Below are 25,221 nucleotides of genomic sequence, written 5' to 3' on the forward strand. Positions count from 1 at the left end.
AGGGAAGGGTTATCACCCCTGTATAATTTGTTTTGTCGTCCATCTTTTTTCATCTCACTTGCTGCTGTCTCCTTGCGTTTGCAAGTAGGAGATGTTTGTAAGTTGGATGTTTGAAAGTAGGGGCTATATGCTCTGCAGAAATGGCGGAACAAGGTGTTGGTTTTGCCACAACATTGTAAGCCCTCAAAGTGACTCTTGGTGGGCGCTGGAGCGCCCTGCTGTGAACGATTATATCAAGAATTGTAATTACATGCCATTGTTGAACAGTGGTAGAAAAATTGACCTTTGGTGGTTGTGGTGCTGGTGCCACAACACTATAAGTCCTCACCGTTACTCTGGGTGGGCACAGGAAGGGGTCCTCCTGTGAAATATTATATCAAGAATTGTAATTACATGTCCCTGTTAAACAGGGGCAGAAAAATTGGGCCTTAGGCACTGGTGCCATCACACTGCAACCTCTGCCATATACTCTAGTTTTATTGCAGGAATTAGCCCTGCTGCAAAGCATTGCATCAAAAATTGTAATTAAATGCCCCTGTTAAACAGGGGCAGAAAAATTGGGCTGCTGGCATCACCCAGAACCAAAAATGTTCTTCCAACATATCAGCGGAGGAGGAAGAGGATAGACAATCAACATAACAGGACAGTCACTCAGCATCAGCATAGGCAGTCTTGAAGGGATGTGGTATTTCAAAAAAAATTATTCGGTTACATCAGCTTCAGGTGCTTGGTAGCTGTGGGTGATCCAAGACTGATTCATCTTGATGAAGGTCAGTCGATCAACTGATTCGGTGGACAGGCGCACCCTGTGATCGGTAACAAAGCCACCAGCAGCACTGAAGGTGCGTTCCAAAAGAACGCTGGATGCAGGACAGGCCAGTAGCTCAATTGCATACTGTGCAAGCTCTGGCCAGTGATCCATCCTCAAGACCCAGTAAGCCAGAGGATTTTCGGTGGGAAAGGTGTCCAAGTTTGACCTTGCCCCTAGGTATTCCTGCACCATGTAAATTAGACGCTGGCGATGGGTGTTGGAACCAATCATACCTTGGGGCTGCGGACTAAAAAATTGTCTGAAAGCATCAGTCAGACGGCCACCTTCTCCACCGCTCCTTCTGACTGATGCCTCAGCAACACGTTGTCCAGGACCAGGAGTTTGTGACCTCCCAGTCTCTGGGAACGCGTTGCACAGAGCTTTTTGCAAGGCCTCCCGGAGATGTCTCATCCTCTGCTCCCTCTGCGATGGCAAGATAAGGTCGGCAACCTTACCCTTGTACCGTGGATCAAGGAGAGTGGCCAGCCAGTAATGGTCCCTCTCCTTGATCCGAAGAATACGAGGATCCTTCCGCAGGCTTTGCAGGATCAGGGAGGCCATGCAGTGTAGGTTAGCTGAGGCATTCGGTCCGGAGTCCTCTGGGTCACTAAGGACAACATGATCCGCAGCTACCTCCTCCCAGCCACGTACAAGTCCACGTGTTTCTTGGGACTGTAAATCATCCCTATAAGACTGCTGCTGCTGATGCTGATGCTGAGTGCCAGCCTACACCTCCATGCTGACACAATCATCCTCCTCCTCCTCTTCCTAATCCTCTTCCTGTGTGATGGGTGGCACAGCAGGAACACTGTCTGGATAAAGGGGGCCTTGAGAGGCAAGGAAGTCCTCCTCTTCCTGCCTCTGTTCTGCCTCAAGTGCCCTGTCCATTATTCCATGCAGCGTATGCTCCAAGAGGTGGACAAGAGGTACAGTGTCACTGATGCATGCACTGTCACTGCTCACCATCCTTGTGGCCTCCTCAAATGGTGACAGGACAGTGCATGCATCCCTGATCATGCCCCACTGGCGTGGTGAGAAAAAAAACAAGCTCCCCTGACCCTGTCCTGGTGCTGTAGTCGCACAGGTACTCATTGATGGCCCTCTGCTGCGTGTGCAGCCGCTGCAGCATGGCCAATGTTGAGTTCCATCTGGTGGGCATGTCACATATAAGGAGGTTCTTGGGCAGGTTCAACTCCTTTTGGAGCTCAGCCAGCCGAGCACAGGCATTAAATGATCGGCGGAAATGCACACAGACTTTCCTGGCCTGCTTCAGGACATCATGTAAGCCGGGGTACCTGCCCAAGAACCACTGCACCACCAGGTTAAGGACGTGAGCTACACAGGGCACATGGGTCAGTTGTCCCTGTCGGAGGGCGGAGAGGAGGTTGGTGCCATTGTCGCAAACCACCATTCTCTCGGCCTGCCCCTGCAGAGCTGACAAAACAGTGCGGCTCCTGTCCCCCAAACAAACCAGCGCAAGCACGGCATGGCATCATTTTTCCTGCGTACTTGCGTAGCCCCTGGAACGCCTACGGAGCACCGCTGGTTCTGAGGACAGAGCACTGGAAGAGGCCATGGAGGAAGAAGAAGAGGAGGGGGTGGAGGAGAGAGGTGTGTCACAACCAATAGTAGCATTTTGGAGGCGTGGTGGCGGAACAACCTCCAACACTATTGCACCTTGTCCTGCATCCTTCCCATCAGCCAGAAGAGTGACCCAATGGGCTGTGAAAGACAGGTAACGTCCCTGTCCATGCCTGCTGGACCATGAGTCAGCGGTAATATGCATCTTACCGCTGACCGCCCTGTCCAGCGAGGCAAGGACATTGCCTTCCACATGCCGGTAGAGAGACGGAATCGCCTTCCGTGAGAAAAAGTGGCGTTTGGGGACCTGCCACTGAGGAACCGCACATTGTACAAACTCACGGAAGGGGGCCGAGTCTACCAACTGAAAAGGCAGCAGTTGAAGTGCTAGCAATTTAGCCAAGCTAGCATTCAACCGCTGGGCATGTGGATGGCTGGGAGTAAACTTCTTCCGCCGGTCCAGCAGCTGGGGCAGGGACATTTGCCTGCTATAATCGGACGTGGATGTACCACTAGCAGAGTTCCCGGAAGCACTTGGCTGTGACACACCTAATTCTACACCTTCATTCCTCTCAGAGCAGGTTTCAGAGAGGAATGAAGGTCTAGTGGGGTTGGAGATGCCAGCTGATGAGGAGCAAGGAGAGGTCTGCTTTGTTCTTTGGTGTGGGTCTTTGAGGTATGCTTGCCAACAAGCTGCATGGCAGGTCAACATATGTCTGGTCAAGCATGTGGTGCCCAAGCGGCTGATGTTTTGGCCACGTGAGATACGCTTGAGACATATGTTGCAAATAGCAGCGGTGCGATCTGATGCACTCGTCTCAAAAAAGGCCCACACCAAAGAACTTTCAGAATAACGCGCAGAGGAAGCGCTCTGCGCAGGCGGAGCTCTGCGGTGTGATTCAGTCGGTGTACTGCCCCTAAGCTGGCCCCCGGAGGGCATCCTGCCTCGTTGGACATGTGCCTCCTCCTCCTCCTCCTCCTCCCTCCTTCCAGGCACCCACGTGGAGTCAGTGCCCTCATCATCCCCTCCCTCTTCATCACTGTAGCAAACCTGGCAGTATGCTGCAGCTTGTGGAACATAACTGCCAGATTGCTGTCCTTCTTGAGCATCCCCTCTCTCTGCGCTCACGCTACTGCCTTCCTCTAGCTGAGTGTCATCATCAGAGCCCACCAAACACTGGGCATCCTCCTGGAGCATGTACCCAACACTGTGCTCAAAGAGTTCAGGAGACTCCTCAGGAGGACGTGGTGGGTCTAGGGAAGGAGTCACTGATGATGACATTGAGAGGAGGGAAGACGATGCGTTGGCAGCTGCTTTGCTACTACCCTGAGACTGGGTGAGAGAGGATGAGGAGGATGAAGAGGGCTTGGTCATCCACTCTACCAAGTCGTTGGCATGTTGCGGTTCAACATGTCCAGCTGCAGAAAAGAAGGACAAGCATGTCCCATGGCCACGTGCTGATGACAATGCACCGCGTCCACGACCAGCACTGTTGTCTCTAGACACAGAGCCTGCTTGCCCTCTTTTATCGGCTCGCGCCTGTCTGCCTCTCCTTGCTGGCCTTCCAGACATGGTAATGGCCTGAAGGGAGTTGGGTAAAACAGTAGTTGGGTAGTTTATATTGTGCTAGAGGCACACAACACCCACTAACTCCTGCAGATGCCTTTTTTATAGAACAGCAGAGATAAAGGGGTATATACAGATGTATACTGTGCTGTGCTGGAAGCACACACAACTTCCAATAACTCCTGCAGATGACAATTGGGCCCAAATAGAGAACAGCTATGTAGGTGGATTATAGCGGTATGTACTGGGTACAGAGCACACAGACAGCACGCACTATCTCCTGACACTACTGACTGCAAGCTCTATTATTAAAGATGGACCACTAGCTATATAGGTGAGGTGAATATCACGGTGTATACTGCGGTCAGGGCATGCAGACAATAACCAGAAAACAGCAGAGATAAAGGGGTATATACAGATGTATACTGTGCTGTGCTGGAAGCACACACAACTTCCAATAACTCCTGCAGATGACAATTGGGCCCAAATAGAGAACAGCTATGTAGGTGGATTATAGCGGTATGTACTGGGTACAGAGCACGCAGACAGCACGCATCTCCTGACACTACTGACTGCAAGCTCTATTATTAACTAGTTGTCGACCGCCGGCCGTCAAATGACGGCCAGGCGGTGCACCTATTGTGGCGGGAGGCCGTCATATGACGGCCTCCCGTTTAAACAGGGAATGCGCGCGATCGTGCGCGCGCATCCCTGTTTCTTCGGTGGCGGCGCGTCACGGAGACACCGCTCGCCACCGAAGGGGGTGAACAGCCATTCGTTATGGCTGTTTACCAGGTGATCGGCCGTGATGAAGTCACGGCCGATCACAGATGGTAACACTCCTAACGTGCACGGCGCTTGCGCGCGATCGCAAGCGCGCTGCGCATGCACGTCGGTGGCGGCGTGTTCCCCGGGAACACTGCTCGTCACCGACGCTGGTAAACAGCCATTGGCCGGCTGTTTACCCACGTGATCGGCTGTGAAAGGATCACAGCCAATCACTCAAATGTAAACAAACCGCGGTAACGGGATGTTACCGGGTTCTCCTCCTCACACACCGATCGTAACATCTCGTTACCGCATACAGTGTACACCAAACATACTGATTGCCCCCCCCCAATAAAGAGGACCTGTCACCACCCCTCATAGTACCTGTCAATCACAGTCCATCAGAGTACCTGTCACAGCCCATCAGAGTATTTGAGTACCTGTCCCGGCCCATCAGAGTACCCGAGTACCTGTCCCGGCCCATCAGAGTACCCGAGTACCTGTCCCGGCCCATCAGAGTACCCGAGTACCTGTCCCGGCCCATCAGAGTACCCGAGTACCTGTCACGGTACATCAGAGTACCCGAGTACCTGTCACTGCACATCAGAGTACCTGAGTACCTGTCACGGCACATCAGGGTACCCGAGTACCTGTCACGGCACATCAGGGTACCCGAGTACCTGTCACGGCACATCAGGGTACCCGAGTACCTGTCACGGCACATCAGGGTACCCGAGTACCTGTCCCGGCACATCAGGGTACCCGAGTACCTGTCCCGGCCCATCAGAGTACCCGAGTACCTGTCCCGGCCCATCAGAGTACCCGAGTACCTGTCCCGGCCCATCAGAGTACCCGAGTACCTGTCACGGCACATCAGAGTACCCGAGTACCTGTCACTGCACATCAGAGTACCCGAGTACATGTCACGGCACATCAGGGTACCCGAGTACCTGTCACGGCACATCAGGGTACCCGAGTACCTGTCACGGCACATCAGGGTACCCGAGTACCTGTCACGGCACATCAGGGTACCCGAGTACCTGTCACGGCCCATCAGGGTACCCGAGTACCTGTCACAGTCCATTAGAGTACCCGAGTACCTGTCACAGTCCATCAGGGTACCCGAGTACCTGTCACAGCCCATCTGAGTACCCGAGTACCTGTCACAGCCCATCTGAGTACCAGAGTACCTGTCCCAGTCCATCTGTGTACCAGAGTACCTGTCACAGTCCATCTGAGTACCCGAGTACCTGTCACAGTCCATCTGAGTACCCGAGTACCTGTCACAGTTCATCTGAGTACCCGAGTACCTGTCACAGTCCATATGAGTACCTGTCACCGCCCTTCAGAGTACCCAAATACCAGTCACCAAACCATCAGAGTACTTGTCACCAGGCCATCAGAGTACCTGAGTACTTGTCACCAGGCCATCAGAGTACCCGAGTACTTGTCACCAGGCCATCAGAGTACCCGAGTACTTGTCACCAGGCCATCAGAGTACCTGAGTACCTATCACCAGGCCATCAGAGTACCCGAGTACCTGTCACCAGACCATCAGAGTACTCGAGTACCTGTCACCAGGCCATCAGAGTACCCGAGTACCTGTCACCAGGCCATCAGAGTACCCGAGTACCTGTCATCAGGCCATCAGAGTACCCGAGTACCTGTCACCAGGCCATCAGAGTACCTGTCACCAGGCCATCAGAGTACCTAAGTACTTGTCACCAGGCCATCAGAGTACCCGAGTACCTGTCACCAGGCCATCAGAGTACCCGAGTACCTGTCACCAGGCCATCAGAGTACCTGAGTACCTGTCACCAGGCCATCAGAGTACCTGAGTACTTGTCACCAGGCCATCAGAGTACCCGAGTACCTGTCACCAGGCCATCAGAGTACCTGAGTACCTATCACCAGGCCATCAGAGTACCAGAGTACCTGTCACCAGGCCATCAGAGTACCCGAGTACCTGTCACCAGGCCATCAGAGTACCCGAGTACCTATTTGCAGCCCATGTCTCATAGAATATACGTTGGGGTGTTTGCTTTCCAAAATGGGGTCATTTTGTGGGTAATTGCACTGTCCTGGTGGTCCAGGACCTTCAAAAGTGTGATGGGTAGGAATGAAATAAGATGTGTCATTTATGCTCCTAGAACGCCTGAACGTACTACTTCAATGTTCGGCCTTTCTATGTGGCCAGGCTGTGTAAAAGTCACACACATGTGGTATTGCCGTACTCGGGAGGAGTAGCAGAATGTATTTTGGGGTGTAATTTTTGCTATATACATGCTATGTGTTAGAAATATCTTATAAATTGACAATTTTGTGTAAAAAAAAATGTGTTTTAATTTTTTTCCACATATTCCAAAAACTAAATAACCATTCAAAAGACTCATTATGCCTCACAGATTATACGTTGGGGTGTTTGCTTTCCAAAATAGGGTCATTTTATGGAAAATTCCATTGTCCTGGTACTCCAGGGCCTTCAAAAGTGTAATAGGTGGTTGAGAAACGAGATGCGTAATTTTTGCTCGTAGAACGTCTGAAGGTACTACATCAATGTTAGTGCTCTGTATGTGGCCAGGCTGTGTGAAAGTCTCACACATGTGGTATTGCCGTACTCGGGAGGAGTAGCAGAATGTATTTTGGGGTGTAATTTTTGCTATATACATGCTATGTGTTAGAAATATCTTATAAATTGACAATTTTGTGTAAAAAAAAATGTGTTTTAATTTTTTTCCACATATTCCAAAAACGAAATAACCATTCAAAAGACTCATTATGCCTCACAGATTATACGTTGGGGTGTTTGCTTTCCAAAATAGGGTCATTTTATGGGAAATTCCATTGTCCTGGTACTCCAGGGCCATCAAAAGTGTAATAGGTGGTTGAGAAACGAGATGCGTAATTTTTGCTCGTAGAACGTCTGAAGGTACTACATCAATGTTAGTGCTCTGTATGTGGCCAGGCTGTGTGAAAGTCTCACACATGTGGTATTGCCGTACTCGGGAAGAGTAGCAGAATGTATTTTGGGATGTAATTTTTGCTATATACATGCTATGTGTTAGAAATATCTTATAAATTGACAATTTGTGTAAAAAAAAATGAGTTTTAATTTTTTTCCACATATTCCAAAAACTTCTGGAAAAAAATTAACCATTCAAAAGACTCATTATGCCTCACAGATTATACGTTGGGGTGTTCTTTCCAAAATGGGGTCATTTTATGGGAAATTCCATTGTCCTGGTACTCCAGGGACTTCAAAAGTGTAATAGGTGGTTGAGAAATGAGATGCGTCATTTTTGCTCGAAGAACGTCTGAAGGTACTACATCAATGTTGGACCTCTGTATGTGGCCAGGCTGTGTAAAAGTCTCACACATGTGGTATCGCCGTACTCGGGAAGAGTAGCGGAATGTATTTTGGGGTGTAATTTGTTGTATGCATATGCTGTGTGTGAGAAATAACCTGATAATATGACAATTTAGTAAAAAAAAATAAAAAAAATAAAAAATCTTCATTTTGCAAAGAATTGTGGGAAAAAATGACAACTTAAAAAAAACTCACCATGCTACTTACTTAATACCTTGGGATGTCTACTTTGTAAAAAGGGGTCATTTGGGGGGTATTTGTACTTTCCTGACTTGTTAGTGTCTCAAGAAATGAGATACACCTGATGTACTGAAGGCCTGATCAGAAGTGATCAATTTTCAGTGATTGGCACCATAGTTTGTAGACTCTATAACTTTCACAAAGACCAAATAATATATACTAATGTGGGTTATTTTTTACCAAAGATATGTAGCAGTATAAATTTTGGCCAAAATTTATGAAGAAAAATTACTAATTAGCAATAATTTATGACAGAAACTAAGAAAAAGGCATTTTTTTCACAAAATTTACGTTTTATTTTATTTATAGCACAAAAAATAAAAAACCCCACTAGTGATTAAATACCACTAAAAGAAAGCTCTATTTGTGTGGAAAAAAGGACGCAAGTTTCATATGGATACAGTGTTGGATGACTGAGTAATTGTCATTCAAACTGTGAGAGCACTGAAAGCTGAAAATTGGTCTGGTCAGGAAGGGGGTGTAAGTGCACTGTACTGAGGTGGTTAAAGATGGACCACTAGCTATATAGGTGAGGTGAATATCACGGTGTATACTGCGGTCAGGGCACGCAGACAATAACCAGAAAACAGCAGAGTTAAAGGGGTAAATACAGATGTATACTGTGCTGTGCTGGAAGAACACACAACTTCCAATAACTCCTGCAGATGGCAATTGGGCTCAAATAGAGAACAGCTATGTAGGTGGATATAGCGGTATGTACTGGGTACAGAGCACGCAGACAGCACGCACTATCTCCTAACACTACTGACTGCAAGCTCTATTATTAAAGCTAGATCACTAGCTATATAGTGGTGTATACTGCGGTCAGGGCACAGACAATAACCACTACACAAGAGCAAGATAGGAAATCAGCCAAAAACGATTGGTGTGTAACTATGTTGAAGGTACACAGAACACCCACTGCTTCAGATGCCAACACACTACACGAGGCCGCCTCAAAGGCGGCCTTATATAGTGTGGGGCGTGCACTACACAGCCTGAGCTATGATTGGCCACAGGCAGGATGCCTGTGGCCAATCATGGCTCTCCTCGCTGCTGGCGCTGCGATTGGCCAAGCATGCGGGGTCACAGTGCATGCTTGGCCAATCACGAGCCAGCAATGCACTGCGCCATCACAGTGCATTGTGGGCCGTGCGCACCACATGAATTTTGACGCGAACGGACCAAGAGTTCGGATTTTGCCGAACGGACGAACAGCCAATGTTCGAGTCGAATGTACGTTCGACTCGAACACGAAGCTCATCCCTATTAGAGGTTTGCTCATTCAGATGAGCGCTAAATTTAAAAAACAACCATCACAAAAACTGGACGAGCTACTGACTAAGATAAAACACTTAGAAACTATTAATAAGCAAAACCCCTCCCTAAAACTTAGAGATGCACTATTCATTACTAGGCAAGAGTTGAGAACGCACCTGATAGCCCAACATAACCACCAGCTTCGCTCTTTAAAACTCGTACTTACAGATGTGGCAATAAAGCTGGGAAAACATTAGCAAACCAACTAAAGGAAAAAATACCCACACAGAAAATATCTTATATTTGGAACCCTAAAACTAAAAGAATAGAAAAGTCACAAACCCTAAAGAAATTTTGGATGCCTTTAGTGATTATTACGAAGCATTGTATAATCTTAAAAATGACCAAGACACTCCCCAACCCAATGATGGCTGACATCAGTGAATCTACCTACTGTATCCCAAGCAGACTTAGACAAATTGAACCAACCAAAAACGACCCAAGAAATAGAACAAATATTAAAGACCCCTCCACATAATAAGTCACCAGGCCCAGACGGTTACTCTTCAGAATATTATCAGTTATTTAGTAACATCTTATCACCATACCTACAATGGTATTTGACACTGCCACGGCTGTAGCTGGTTTTCCCTCAGAAATGCTCACGGCCACAATTATTACACTGCCCAAACCAGGTAAGGAACCTAACATGCCGCAAAACTTCAGGCCCATCTCATTGTTAAATGCAGATGTGAAGTTATACGCCAAGCTATTAGCACACAGATTGACAAATATACTGCCCCAATTAATAAATTATGATCAGGTGGGTTTTGTGTCGGGCTGACAAACAACAGACGCTACTAGGAGAATGCTTAATATTCCACATATAGTGGAAAAAGAAAGAAGGCCTTCTCTGCTCCTCACGTTGGATGCAGAGAAGGCCTTCAATGGAGTACACTGGGGGTACCTTAGAGGGGTATTGGGGAAGTTTGGCTTCTCCGGCCTGATACAAGATGCAATACTGGCTCTATATTCCTCCCCGTCAGCATATGTGTATACGGAGGGAATGTTCTCCAAATAATTTCAAATCACGAACGGAACGAGGCAGGGTTGCCCCATGTCCACATTAATTTTTGCACTAATAATGGAACCCTTAGCAGAGAAAATCAGATCTGACCACTCCGTACAAGGCATAGCATCACAATCGTACCAGCATAAAATGACATTATTTGCTGACGATGTAATATTATCACTCTCTAACCCAATCAAATCTCTACCTGTAGCCCACAGTATTCTCCAACAATTTGGCAGAATATTCTATTACAAAGTAAACACAATAAGTTCAAACATATTAGGTATAAGATTAACAAAAGAGTAGAAAATAATTTACAAGAGATTCTCCCATATCCATGGACCACACCGTCCATTACCTATTTGGGTATCAAACTCACATGTCCACTCTCTAAATTATACCAAGAAAACTACGTACCACTCATTGACAAATGCCAGAAAGAACTCTCAAGAATTCAAAAGTTTTACCTATCCTGGTCCGGACGGTTAGCAGCATATAAAATGCTAAAACTGCCAAAAATACTTTATGTCTTTAGAGCACTGCCAATTCAAATACCCGCTAATTTCTTTATAACAATACAAAAACAACTGTTGGGTTTTGTGGGGGGAAGCAGGGCGAGGTGCTCTCCTTTCATACAAAATAAACATAAAAATGCAGGGGGTATGGGCCTGCCAATACTGAAGGATTATTTCACAGCACTAGTTATTGACCAGATTAAAAATTGGTTTGTTAAACCAGTCATCAAACCATGGTGGCAACTAGAACTTACTAGATTTCAATCACCTTCACCCCTTTCATTTCTCATGGCCTCAGTCATACCTACAGCTAACCAAACCACAGACCACCCCACAATTCAAGCAGCGTGTAGGGCATGGCCTGAGATCAGCTTAGAAGGTTCAGCACATTACCCAATAGTCAAAGTCCCCATTCCTCTGGAATCCATCAAATGGTTAATCCCTAACATAGCATTGAATAAATGGCTTGAGAACAAAATAAGTAATATAGCAGATCTCACCACAGGGGATAAAATAAGGCCTTTCACATACATTCAGCAAAAATTCCGAATCCCAAACACAGAAATCTTTACCTACACACAGAGAGCTTCTTTGGTTCAAAGCATAAAAATGACACATATCCCCATCATAGAAAAATATGGAAATTCCTTCAGTCCTGCAACACCAAAGCTAAAGGTATAACATTAATATATAATTCTCTTCATTCTAAAGATGTCTTTCAGTAATATAATCCAATAATAAAGTGGGAAACAGAGTTGGGAAAGACTTTCTCGGAAGCTCAATGGGAAAAAGTCATTAAATGCAACTATAAGTACTCTAGATGCTCAAACTATGAAGAATTAAATCAGAAACTTATGCTGAGATGGTACTTTACTCCATACGTTGTAGCCAAATTCTCAAGGGACAATTCCAATCTGTGCTGGGGGGGCAGGTAGGTGCTCTTTTACATGTGGTCTGGGCCTGCCCTCTGCTCCATAAATTTTGGTCAGATGTATTTAACCTGATTTCAAAAGTGACAAAAGTAAGTGTAAACCTAATGTGGAACAAGCCATTCTGAGTTTAAACACAGCGGATCATCCCTGCTCCATTAGATCCATATTTACACATATCCTATTATCCTATTATCCTATCCTAAGCAAATGGAAGTCCAGCGAAATTCCTAAACTGATTGAGGTTTCAATTAAAGTGAAGATGATTGCTGAATATGAAAATATAATAGCTTGCAGAGAGGGGACATACCAAGCATATCAGTCCAATTGGTCTTCTTGGAAGAATTTCTCCAAAGCCCAGGGGAGACCTGTTCAGAAATAGTCTTCACTGAGCGGACACTACTTTTCATCTTCATTTTTATTTTTTGTTGTTATCTTGTCTATTCTTTTCCTTATTCATACTTCACCTTGTTGTGTCGGTACTTTCAAGATCCAGTGATCCTGGCTCCATTTTCAGTACGTACTTAGTAGATGAGACTATATAAGTAAAATAGAGGGAGGAGTGTGCCCCCTGAAGACACAGTGTGCCCCCAAAAGGGGTGTCTGGGGGTGCCCTTATCCCTGTGACCATGGGATAGATCCTGGTAATTCCTAAAGCAGCAGAATATATGTTGGAGCAAAAGAATCATAAAAGTAGATTACCCGCGACAATTAAAGCGGTAGTAAACCCGCAATTTTTTTTTTCTTTAAACCTGCAAAGCAAAAGGCATAAACTCATTATGAATTACTTACCTTAGAACGAGGCCCCGACATCTGGCCCGATCCACGCCGAGGGAGCTGACATGCTCCCTTGGCGTCTCTTCCGGGTATCACGGCTCCGGCGCTGTGAGTGGCCGGAGCCGCGATATCGTCACTCCCGCACATGCGCGCGGGAGATTTCAGTCCGGCCAGATGAGCGCTGCCGGATTTTCACGGTGAGAACCCCCTTGTGCGCATGCGCCGCTGCAGTCAGCGGCGCATACCGAGGGGAATATCTCCTAAACCGTACAGGTTTAGGAGATTTTTTTTTTACCTACAGGTAAGCCTTATTATAGGCTTTCCTGTAGGTAAAAGTTAAAAAATTTACCATACAACCACTTTAAGACCACCTCATACTGTTCGTTGTTATAATTGTTGTACTATTTATTCTGTTAAGATTGTAAATGGAATTCTTCTGTAATCAGTAATTCTTCAATAAAAACCATGGAAATAAAATAGGGGATAGATTTATGACATTTTTATTATTATTTTATTAGTAATGGCAGCGATCGCCAAATTTTTATCATGACTGTAACATTATGGCGGACACATCGGACACTTTTGACACTATTTTGTTGTATAAATGACAATGGTGCCAATCAGTGCTATAAAAATGCACTGATTACTGTATAAATGACACTGCCAGTGAAGAGGTTAAACACTAGGGGCAATCAAGGGGTTAAGTGTGTCCTAGGGAGTGATTCTATCTATGGGGGGATGAGCTATCTATGACAAGACTGCGATGACAGGGAGCAGTAGATCTCTGTTATGTCACTAGGCAAAATGGGGAAATACCTTGTTTACATAGCCATCTCCCCGTTCTTCTGGTCCATGACACAATCACTGGACACCATCGAACATCGAGTCCAGGGGTCCCGCGGGCACAGAGCACATGGCACCCACAATGCCGCATCTTAAAGGGGACGTACCTATATGCCCACTCGCGCAGCCATGCTATTGTGCCAACGTATATCATCGTGCACTGGTCGGCAATCGGTTAAAATCACTGCTCCTGAAAAAATGGCCATTTTAAAAATGTTTTTGCATTGATACATGTCCCCTGGGGCAGGATCCGGGTCTCCAAACACTTTTTATGGCAATAACTTACATATAAGCCTTTCAAATTAACAGTTTTTATTTTTCACATTCATGTCCCAATGGTGTTTGCATGTTCACACAAAGTTTTTGTGTGTTCGCAAGTTCTGGTGAGAACCGAACTGGGGGGGGGGGGTGTTCGGCTCATACCTAGTCAAGGGTACTAAAATCTGCTGTTTCCACCTGAATTCTGGGCTGGCCAATGAATGGGGGCGGTACGGGAGCTGCAGAAGTGATGGGCTGCTAATCAGGATTAGCAAACGCATCAGGAAGGGCACTTTGGGCTCTACGGGCCTTTCTTTGAATTCTTGGTGGCTGCGGGGCACTTGTGCTAGCCACCGCATCAGGTACACCTGACCTTAGCAGGGACCAGTACCCCATCATCAGAGCTATCTGTCAGGGTGCTCTATACCAGTTTGTATACTGAGCCTGAATCTGACAGTGAGGTCTCTTCAATGCTGTACATTTATAGGTACAGCTAGTGTGACTCACAGGTAAAAGAGCACCTGGTTGTCAGCGACTGCTTCAATCACTACAAAAAATGAACTGTTAGTGCTAGCAGGGATCAGGCGTGACTCTGCTAACACTGCAGTTTTGTGTGCTGTGTTTTGTAAGTGACAGTGATCTATTGATACTGCACTTGGGTGGGCTGGGCTGGGCGGAGTGGCTAAATGCAGGTGCTGGCAGGTATCTGGGCTGATTCTAATAACGCCACATTTTTGGGAACACTATACTATTGGGAACGCTAATATAGACCTGATCAGATCAAAGATATTGATCTGTTCAGATACTATACTAGTAATGGAGCTATATAGTGTGAGTGTGTGTTAGTGTACCTGGCACTAATCTGATGCTGTCTGGGATTGACACTGACCCTAACTGAAACTAAAACTGACGTCACCCGACAAGAGATCTGTACACTATACTAGTGACACTGTGACAGGGAGTGAAAGGGTTAACTCGGGGGAGGTGATCAGAGGGTTAAACCTTTATTAGGGGGTTAATGGGGAGTACCCTAAACCTACCTGGGCCTACCACTAACTGGGGACACCAATACAGTGACCAGTGAAAAATCAGAAAAATGCACTTGGTGACACTGTGACAGGGAGTGAAAGGGTTAACTGGGGGGTGATCAAGGGGTTAAATGTGTACCTACATATCTTGGTGTCAGTGTAGTGTTGGTGTACTCACAGTAGGTATCTTCTCCTCGCTTGCTGGAAACTAAAAGGGCTCCACGAGGGGAGATGACATCACTTCCTCTGCCTGTGTTTACATTACACATATAGAGGACAGTTTGCCATTCAACAGAACCAATCAGCAGGTCCAGCCCAGAAATCATTGACCTGGGCATGTAGACTGATTGGTTCTGAAATCAATCCAATTGTTGTGGGGACGGTGGAGGGGGCGTGCACCCCCCCATACCCACACACGTAAACGACATACGATGATGGCGATTCACACAGGAGAGCCAACCTGTCGCAGTACAACTGTGGTGGCTGGTCAGGAACTGGTTAATGTATTTCCCCCAATACTTACCTGAGCCTGATCTCCATCCAGCAATGTACACAAGAGCAGAGGATCTCTTGGCTCTCTCCTTTCTCATTGGCTCAGACACAGCAGGGGGAGCCATTGGCAGAGGAAGATTTGGGACTTTTTATGGCAGACAAGGACTCATAAAGGGGATGGGAGTTGGGGATGTTCATCATTTCTTCTAGTGATGGGAGAGGGGTAACTTTCCAGGATTTATAACTCCTATCCTGCAGAAGGGAGACAATGACAGATGATATTTCTGGAGTATGAGTTGTATTGTTATGGGACGGCCTTTTGTACAGAAGTGAGAACTGTCTGAGGTCTTTGTCTTCAGAGGAATGAATTGTGTTTTCTGTCTTTATTATGGTCAGGACAAAACATTCCATTCATAGATTTGTAAATATGAAATATTGTATATAAATAATTAGCATTTTCATTTTCAGCCAGCAGGTGGAGCTGAAATCTCTTTTCCACATGTTTACCTGAATGTCCTTCCCAGATCACTGTACAATCCATGTTATTTACAGAGCTCAGTAATTTCCCTTCATAACTGAATGACTCAGAGGAGGGGGAGGGGAGGGGGGAGCAGATTGCTGAAACCCACCGGAGGGACCTCACTGGACATGTGAAAATTGAGGATGAATTGATCTGTGGTGTCTGTAGCTACAGAGGTCAGTGAGGTCTCGGTCACACGTGTGTCAGTACCATGTGATTATGTGACATTTATTCAGCATTTCTAAAGCCTGATAAGCGCCTTCCATGCCTGCCATGAATATTACAATGGCGGCACACAGTACTGGTCACACAGAAGCGGTAGCGTTGTGTCGTGTTATAAATGAAGCCGCATGTCGCTGTCATGAGACATCCACGCTTGTCAGTCGCCTCCATTCATTTCATGGTGATGTCCAATAATCGCTGGGCATTGGAGGACAGACAGCGGAGGCTCCGGTATCCCAGAATGCACTGGGAAATAATAGAGAAGTAGGACAGAGCAGCTCCAGTCACTTCTGGTTGTACAGAACAGCCGTGTGGTAACTCCAATAGCTTCTGTGTGCCGGAAAAATCACCAACCAGCCGGCAATACTGACAGTGCCAGGCAGGGAATGTGTCACTGCACAGCCAAAAACCTCTTCCAATTATATATACTAATCAGCTGAACACAGAAGGATTCATCCACAAAATCCAACACCAAATACATAGAAAGACAACTGTGCAGCACAACAAGTGAGACTCCCTAAACCTACAAATAGGATTTGTATTTAAAATGTTTAAATGATCCACACGTGTTTCAGCACAATTATACAGGAATATTACAATGTTAGAAAAAACAATATAAGTAAGATATTGTCAAAGTGCTCAATATTGCAGCAAGATGAGTGAGACCACCCAATCTTTAGCATACTATGTACATCAAAAAACCTACTTTGTGGTCGGCCACTTATGATTGGTGATGTGCAGGGACACCTCCCTTACAGGATAGATATAAAGATAGCTGTGCAGCACTAGAAGTGAGACTCCCTAAACCTAAAAGTGTTAATATTTACACATTTTAAACAAACACCACAAATATACATGATGAAGCCCTGCCTAGGGCGTAACGTGTAAGGTGGAGACGTCATCACGCCTGTCAGATACACTAGGAGAGCCGCTGCTATACTGTTATGAAGGAGAGGAGGGTCGCCGGGTGCTCTGTGCATTCTTACATGGATATATTGTGATTCTATGTGAGGATATATTACATGTTATTATTAATAAACTATTAATGACCCGAGTATCCCAGCTATTGTGACACATACAAATAAAACAGATGTGGTAACAAGTCACCAAGCGGGTATTATCCTCAGACCGGGAAATCTGTCCTCCAGGGGGCAGGAGAGTGATAGTGAGTATGATGACATGGCGGCTGGTTTTCATTCTATAGAATTATTGTAATAAATCCGAAATCCACATATCAGAGGAGATCATTTCCTCTTCATCACTTCCCCTTTAGGCTCCTCCCACTAGAAGATCAACCCCTCCCCCGGACATTTCTCCAGCATTCTTATAGTGTTTTCAGAGCTTGATAAACACAATGAAGACACATGATAAATGTCATAGAAGTGTTACTGAGCATTGCTTCCTTCTACATAATCATCAGACGTGTGAGCGAGTCCTAAGGGGGTCTATTCCATCCTATTTCCTGCTTGTTAGGAATATGGATGGTCATTCCATATGTACAGAGCCTGGTCACTGTTATACTATAAGGGGAACCCCAAATCCCATGGATGAGATTACAAAGAGAAGGATTCCCTCAGAGAGAAGAGAAGACATGAGAAGAGGACAGGTGATGGAAGATTCTACATGGGTGAGGATGGAGGACACCCAGAGATAGAAGGAGACACTGAGAGATGGGAACAATCACAAGACCACAAGACGTCACATTTCCCCATCACGGCACATCACACATTTCTCTTACCATAATTCCTGAATTTTACTCTCCGGGTTCATCAGAAAGGAAAGAGAATCCGACTTCATTTCATATCCTGAAGAGGAGGAATCTTCTTCTTCTGCTTTGTCCTCTCCCGGACAATCTTTACTGGAAATAGTACAATACTCAAATCTAAAATCCAATAATGAGATAATAATTATCACCAAGAATTTATGACCTCTGACCCCAAGAATAACAATGTAACCCCCAACATTTCCCTTCCACATGGCTGACTTCCCTCTGGCTCTACAGCCTCATACTGGACCTGATGAGGACTTCTCATTGGTGGCTATGAGTGGTCTTTGAAGTCACACTCCAGACAAAACTTAAAGGAGGCCCTGATATGTATACGGGGTCTCCGGCCTTCCTACACAGGGGTCTCCATTCAGCTTCTGGAAAATCCTGGAACACCACTTTGGTTCCAGATATAAAATGCAGTCCAGACATTCCCATCTCCGCCCACTTCTGCAGACAATTGGTCCCTCCAGTGTTGGGATGATGATGTCACACCCCTGACATTATTTCCCTCCCCCACATCACTGAACACGAAGCTTTCCCTCCAAATGTTCTGTGTGATAAATGGTATAATTGGGGGCAGGGAAAGGGTTAATGCGATGTAAATGATGTGATTGTTCCCAGAAGTTGTGTAGAAGGTGATATGTGGGAACCACCATTTAGCTCTGGTTCACACAGCACAACATGAAAGTCGCAGCCACTTCCAGCTTGACTTTGCTCTACAACTTCCCGGCGACCAGGTGCGACTTCAAAGTGACTTTACTGAGAAGCATTCCTATGTGACTTTGATGATCCGTGTTTATAGCGTGTTTTATCACATGACAAAACATGTGTCTGATAACCGTGATTGGGGCGTCATTAACAATCAGGCTGCATTTACATCTGCATGATTCTGAATGCACATCAACCGCCAGAAATTGTGTGCTTTGCCGCACGTTTCAGAAATGTGCTGCGACCGTGCGTCACGCTTGTACTGCAAAGATGGCAAGGCGAGCGCGATGCATGTTTCCAAAACGTGTGGCAAAGCATGCGTTTTCCTGCAGGTTGCCGGGCATTCAGAAACGTTCAGACGCCAACGAATGGTATCACAAGTGCAGCGTGTGTTGTTACACATTTTCAAAATGCACAGCAAAGCATGCGTTTTCTTGGCGTGCGTTCAGAAATATGAAGATGCAGATGAATGGCAACACAAGTGTGATGTGCGTTGCCACACAAAACACGCAGAAAATCATGCGTTTTCTTGCGGGTTGCCGTCAGTTGTAAATACGTTTCCATTCATTCACATCTGTACAACTGCACAGCAACCTGCAAGAAAATCCATGCTTTGCTGTGCGTTTCATAAATGTGCGACAATGTGCGTCACACTTGTGTTATTATTAATTTGCTTCTGCACATTTTTGAATGCATGGCAGACTGCAAGAATACATGCGCTTTGCTGTATGTTTAAAAAACACACAGCAAGGAGCATTGCTTTTGTGTTACCATTCATTTACATCTGCCCATGTGTGGCGTGCGTTGCTGTGCATTTTTCAGACGTATGAAAAAGCGCACATTTCCTGTGTGGGTCGCCTCGTATTCGGAAACACGCAGATATGAATGTCGGCTGATTGTTAATGACACCCCAATCACAGTTATCAGACGCATGTTTTGCTGCCAAGATGCATGACGCTCCATGACTGAGAAGATTCTTGAGCTACTTTGGGGTGTTTGTTGCATGTCGGGCAGAACATTCCAGTAAATGGGCTCCCTATACACAATGTGTGATTACACATGAAAAATACACAAATAATGGAAGTGGGAATGTGCGTTTCCTCTACACTCAGGTGTGACTGGGATGTGATTGGAGGAAGATTTTAGGCAGCAAGGATGACCAGGGAGGAGAGGTGGGGGGTAAAGAAGCCTCAGAAGTCGCAGCAAAGTCTTAAAGATTCAGACAAATGTGCGACTTTCTGGTGATTTTACATTGAAGTCTATGGGAGTCGTGCAGCACAAGAATCACACAAAAGTAGTGCAGGAAGTATTTTCTTTTGTTGCAGTGACTCAAATCGCAGCAATTAAGACAACGCCCAATAAAATCTTTGTGTTTTCACCTGACCTGCGACTTTACATGTCATCAGAATGTCGCTGGAAAATTGCTGTAGTGTGAAGCAGTGCTTAGGGCTGAGGAAAGTGTGAGTTCCCAGGACTTCTAACAAGTGTGGTAGATGGAGAACATGTCTGATAATCACCGTTATACTGTATGCAGGTTCCTGCCCATTCTCTGAATTCAGTTAGGATATCCTCACACTCACTTACATGACATACCGACTCCTGTGTAGGAATGGAGATAGAAGTTTCCGGCACTCTGGATCCACAGTGAGAAATGCAAAATGTAAAGACTGAAAACTTTCTCTCTTCAAAGACTTCAAGCAATAGATCAGCTGCTTGTAATTATTCCTGTTCATCCACAAGTGATCAGTATAAGAGCCGCGCAGAGACAAATTTGTACAACCCGACATGACTCTCCTAATGAAGTCCTCATCCTGAGTCTCATACAGACAGAAGATGAAATGAGTACGGAAAGTCTGATTGAAGCCCTTCATGGCCCATTCTATGATTGCAGGTTTGGCTCGGAGTGAGATGGAGATTCCTGTGGCCTCTGAGAATGTCTTCACCTGATTTTCATTTAAGAGACCAAACAGGAATTGTACAGATAATGATAAATGTGAGTAATGTGAACTGAGGTCACGGAGTGATTTCCCTTTACAGATCTCCGGGAGGAAAGTACCTTCCATAGACCCAGACCCATCATCCATCCCATAATAGAGAGCAGCAAGGAACTCCTGTACACTCAGGTGGATGAAGCTGTAGCAGGTCTGGTGACGGACGTCCCAATGAAAGATGTTCTCATTCAGAAATACTGACTCCACCTCATCCAGAGAAAGTCCATGTCTTTCTAGATCTTTCTTCTCAAATAAGATTTGTTGGTTCAGAAGTCCCTGATTGGCCAGAGCACACAGCTTCTTCAGACAGGTTTGTTTCCGGTGTACAGACTGCTCCTTCTTGCTGTGATGGGTTAGTAAAACCTCCAGGTAGAGAAGATAAATTGAAGTCGTTGTCTTACACTGAATTACATCCAAATCTTTTCTTATTTCTTGTTTCATTACAGTGCAGACAATCCAGCATGTGATGGGGACGGCACACATGGTGTACACAACGGCATTGTCTTTTATTATACTGAGAACCTTGTCTACATCTTCTTTATTTCCATAGAATTTATGGACATATTCCTCTCGATCGTCCCTTGTAAATCCCTGGATTTCCACATTGCGAGAATCATCGATGAATGTGTTAAGTTTCTCCATGGCCAGTGACCTTGTGGTGATGATCAGAGAAGATTCTGGGAGAACATGTCCCCTGAGCAAGCTTTGGAGAATTATTTCTTTGTGGGTTTCCATAGAAATGTCAGGACAACCCTCAGATTTCTCCTCCAGAGTCCACCTCAGTTCATCAAACCCATCAACTATGGTGAGAAGTTTTCTCTGACTTCCAGGATCCTTCAGAATAGACACCAGGTCATCTGAAGTCAGTCTGCAGGTTCTGGATAAAAGTCCCACAAGACTTATGTTTTCAGGGATGGTGTTGAATTCTCTACAGCTCAGATAAAACAAAAAATCAAACTTGTCTCGGTATAGATCCCCAGAGGCCCAGTCCAGCATGATCTTCTTGGAGGTCATTGTTTTTCCAATCCCAGCAGGTCCTTGTAACACCACAATCTTAGGGATGAACCCACATTCATCAGGATCAAAGAGGGCCTGGATTGTGGTTGGGGATCTTTTCTCCATGATCTGTAGATGTCTTCTGCCTGAACTCCTTATTTCTTCTTCTTTTCCCTCTTTATTCTGGGGTCCCTTTATCATCAATAAATTGGTGAATCTTTCCTGTAGATGAACAGTCTCCCCCATACGGGAATTATATTCTTTAATCCTCTGGAACTTCTCTTTCTCTCTGTGTTCTTTGCTGATGTCTTTATGAGAGAAAAGAGAATATTTTATTTCTCATACACACATGAAATAGTATTTATAAGACAGAGTTGGGAATATTGTATTCTAACCATAAACCCGAAGAATGGAGCCCTAAAAGAAGATATTCTATGAAATACGGGAGGACTGTGGAAGCATCCAAACTATGGACACACCATCCAGACCAGAGGCATGAATAGAACCTACAGGGCTCCAGGGCAAGAAACCATGAAGGGCACCCCCTGACTGCTGGGGCCCTTTTCATCAGTCTCAGGCCCTTTCCTCTGGTCCCCTGCCTACAAGGTTGGGACTCTTCTCTCTGAAACAGGAAAGAGTTGCCACCTTATCCCTTTAAACCCGAACACATAGTGATTACACTGGTCCTGTGGCTGATTAAGGTGGTAATTAAACTCACTTGGTGCCTTACCTGCACTAAATTACTCTCAGAATCTGTGTAATTCATATATGTTTGGGTTTAAAGGGATGAGGTGGCATCCCTAAGGCAGGGGCCCTTACTGCTTGTTCCTGTTGTGGGGCCCTTTATAAGCCATGGTTCAGAATACTGCGACTTATTATGTGACTTTCAACACAAAGCCGCATGACGAGTCAAAGCCCATTCATTTCAATGGGTGCTGTCCTAATAAATGTGACTAAAGTCACAGCAACAAAGTAAAAGGCAATCCTTTTCTATGGTGTTGGTGTGATTTGAGTGGCATAGACTGCAATGTCAAATCACAAAATTGCAAACAAGTCACAAGGAAATTGCAAGCAAGTTGCACAACTTTGGGATCACAGCAGTGTGAACTGAGCCCATGTTCTGCAGTGGCCCCCTTCCTGCCATCTTGGGCCCCCTACAGTGGCAGAACGCCAGGGCCCGATCTTAAGTGCAATCTTGGTGACCCTGGCAGTCCCGCCACTGATCTGGACTACAATAATAACAAAATGTTCATCCAGAAGAGATTTCATATGAAAAGTGGATGTCCTACTAACCTGATAATGTTTTGCTATGTGTCGTCTTCTTCAGTTTGGCTGGAAATAAGATTAGGGAAGTGATTAGTCCTGACAAACCTCTGAAATGTATAAAATAATAACTAAGAGAGTTATTAGTGTAGCAGATCCTCCCAGACACCATCATCCCACCAACCCTCTGTAGATCGGAGTCTCTCCTCCTCCAGGTGATGGGGAGAGTCTTTGTCTGGTAACATCTCAGCACATTGCAGTGACATGTAACCATGGTGGGGGGACCGGAAAAGCCCCCAATTCCCTATGCAGGTATACAGGCACCAGGGCTGGTACTAGGCAGGGGTACGTGCCCTGGGCGGTACCATTTGCCATAGGAGGGGGCACAGCCTGCAGGTGAAGTTCTGCTATAGCTGGCGCCCGCCAGTGTGTACAAGTCACCTATGTCAGCGCCCAGCGGCACTGTACAAATTGCGTGTGCCGAGTGCGTGCACTCCTACATCCTCCCTTCCCTCAGCTTCACTGTTTACTATCTCCTACTGTCACTGTTTCCTCCCCCTATGGAGGAGTCTCATAGTCCCTGCCAGCGGCGTGACGTCACTCACGGCCAGAGGCGAGGTGGGAGGACTCAGAGGAGCGCAGGGAGCTGTGTCAGACTCGGCGCTGTGACCTAGAGGAGCTGCTGCCTGGCTCTAGCTGGAAGGAAGCCAAGCTAGAAGATTTGGAAACTAGATTGCAGTGTGACAGACAATGTGCTATGGTCCGGACTGAACTGTTATAAAAGTAATCAGAAACAGATTAATAAATGGCTGGATTGGGGGGAGGGGAGGAGGCTGAGGCAAGGTTAATGACCACCACTGCTGTTTAATTTCCGCTGTGACAGATGGGGAAGTGTGTGGTGTGTACAGTGTGTGCACCCTCTCCTGCATGGATTGTGGCTGGAAGAGGAGAGCTGCCTTGTAGTGGTGGTGTGCTGTGCATGCGGGGTATTGTGATGTCCAGGTTGGCATAGCTTTATGACAGGTGAGAGTATATGTAATGCAGGATGGACAGGGTTGACAAGGTGTCGCATTAAACCTAATTGAACTTGTATTGTCTTAAAGAGGAAGTAAACTCTGATGGGTTTACTTCCTCTTTGTCTCCCTGCAAAGGTAAAGCATAATGGGCTACTATGAATCGTATAGTAGCCCATTATGTGTCACTTACTTGACACAGGAGCCAGAGATGTCACCACTGTCCCCTGTAGTCCGGAGAGTCCATCTTCCGGGTATCGCTGCTCCGGCCACTCACAGCACCGGAGCAGCGATGACATCACTCCCGCGCATGCGCAGGGAGCCGCCACTAACGGCATATCGTCGTTAGCAGCGGCATGCTGCTAATGGCGATAGTGCGCCTGCGTGCTGCTGTCTACAGTGCATGCGCCATAGACAGCTGTCACTGTCTTTAAGTAAATATCTCCTAAACCTACACGGTTTAGGAGATATTTCTTGGACCTACAGGTAATCCTTAATCTACTCTTACCTGTAGGTCAAAGTGCTTTGTAAGGGTTTACAACCACTTTAAGTATATTCTAGTTTTGAAACATTGATTCTTTCTAAAAAATGGGGGGGGCGCAGTTTGCCATATTCGACCTGAGCACCAAATGGCCTTGTCCCAGCACTGACAGGCACACACCTAGAATCTGGAGCCTTGACTCCTCTTTCTGATGGAGGTTCAGGTGGATGCATGGGGCACAAGGCTCAGAACCCCGAGCAACAGTCATGAGGGTCTCCTAGGAATACAGATATAAATATGGAGGTTCTGTATAATAGACAAGTGGCTGTGATTGTATTGCTCTGCTCGGCATGCTGAGTGATGTCATTGTGTTATGGTGACTGACTGCCGGCATCCTGGAGAAGTGTTACTCTGCTTCCCTTTTACATTGTTCCTGAACTCTGTAGCCTTTTCCTTCATCCACAATTTTATACCCAAATTTATTTTATTCTGTAAACTCCCTCAGTAAAGATTGTTTAACCCCTTGGTGACTGAGGGGAAAACTAATGTTAATGCCTGAGCACAATTTTGCAACTTTGACCTGTGTTAGTAAATCTGTACATATCATCCCAACTACATTGTGTATCCAGGACGATTATACCGGATTCATTTCAGGACAAATTGGGCTTCTTTTGGTAACACTGGCACTAACACTGTTAGTTGTGGTTTGTACCCGTAGTACGGCCTAAAAAACACACATTTTGCTTTATCT

The 25,221-nt window shown here is 45.9% G+C and overlaps 1 protein-coding gene across 6 annotated transcripts in view; it reads right to left on the reverse strand.

Moving 5' to 3' along the window:
- The window catches only part of LOC143963517 (NACHT, LRR and PYD domains-containing protein 3-like), a 156,632-nt gene that overhangs the window by 49,245 nt on the left and 82,166 nt on the right, over positions 1 to 25,221 (reverse strand). For 5 of the 6 annotated variants that reach the window (XM_077473175.1, XM_077473179.1, XM_077473178.1 and 2 more), the window contains 3 exons: positions 23,007 to 23,045; positions 20,311 to 22,021; positions 17,989 to 18,132 (listed from right to left, as the gene is read on the reverse strand). In XM_077473175.1, coding sequence (XP_077329301.1) covers positions 17,989 to 18,132; positions 20,311 to 22,021; positions 23,007 to 23,045 — 1,894 coding nt within the window. The remainder of the gene's footprint in view (positions 1 to 17,988; positions 18,133 to 20,310; positions 22,022 to 23,006; positions 23,046 to 25,221) is intronic. The other variant, XM_077473177.1, reaches the window with a different exon arrangement.

This window comes from Lithobates pipiens, unplaced genomic scaffold (assembly GCF_037356315.1).
Source record: "Lithobates pipiens isolate NorthernLeopardFrog02 unplaced genomic scaffold, aLitPip1_a1.2 Scaffold_8, whole genome shotgun sequence".
Lineage (NCBI taxonomy): Eukaryota > Metazoa > Chordata > Amphibia > Anura > Ranidae > Lithobates > Lithobates pipiens.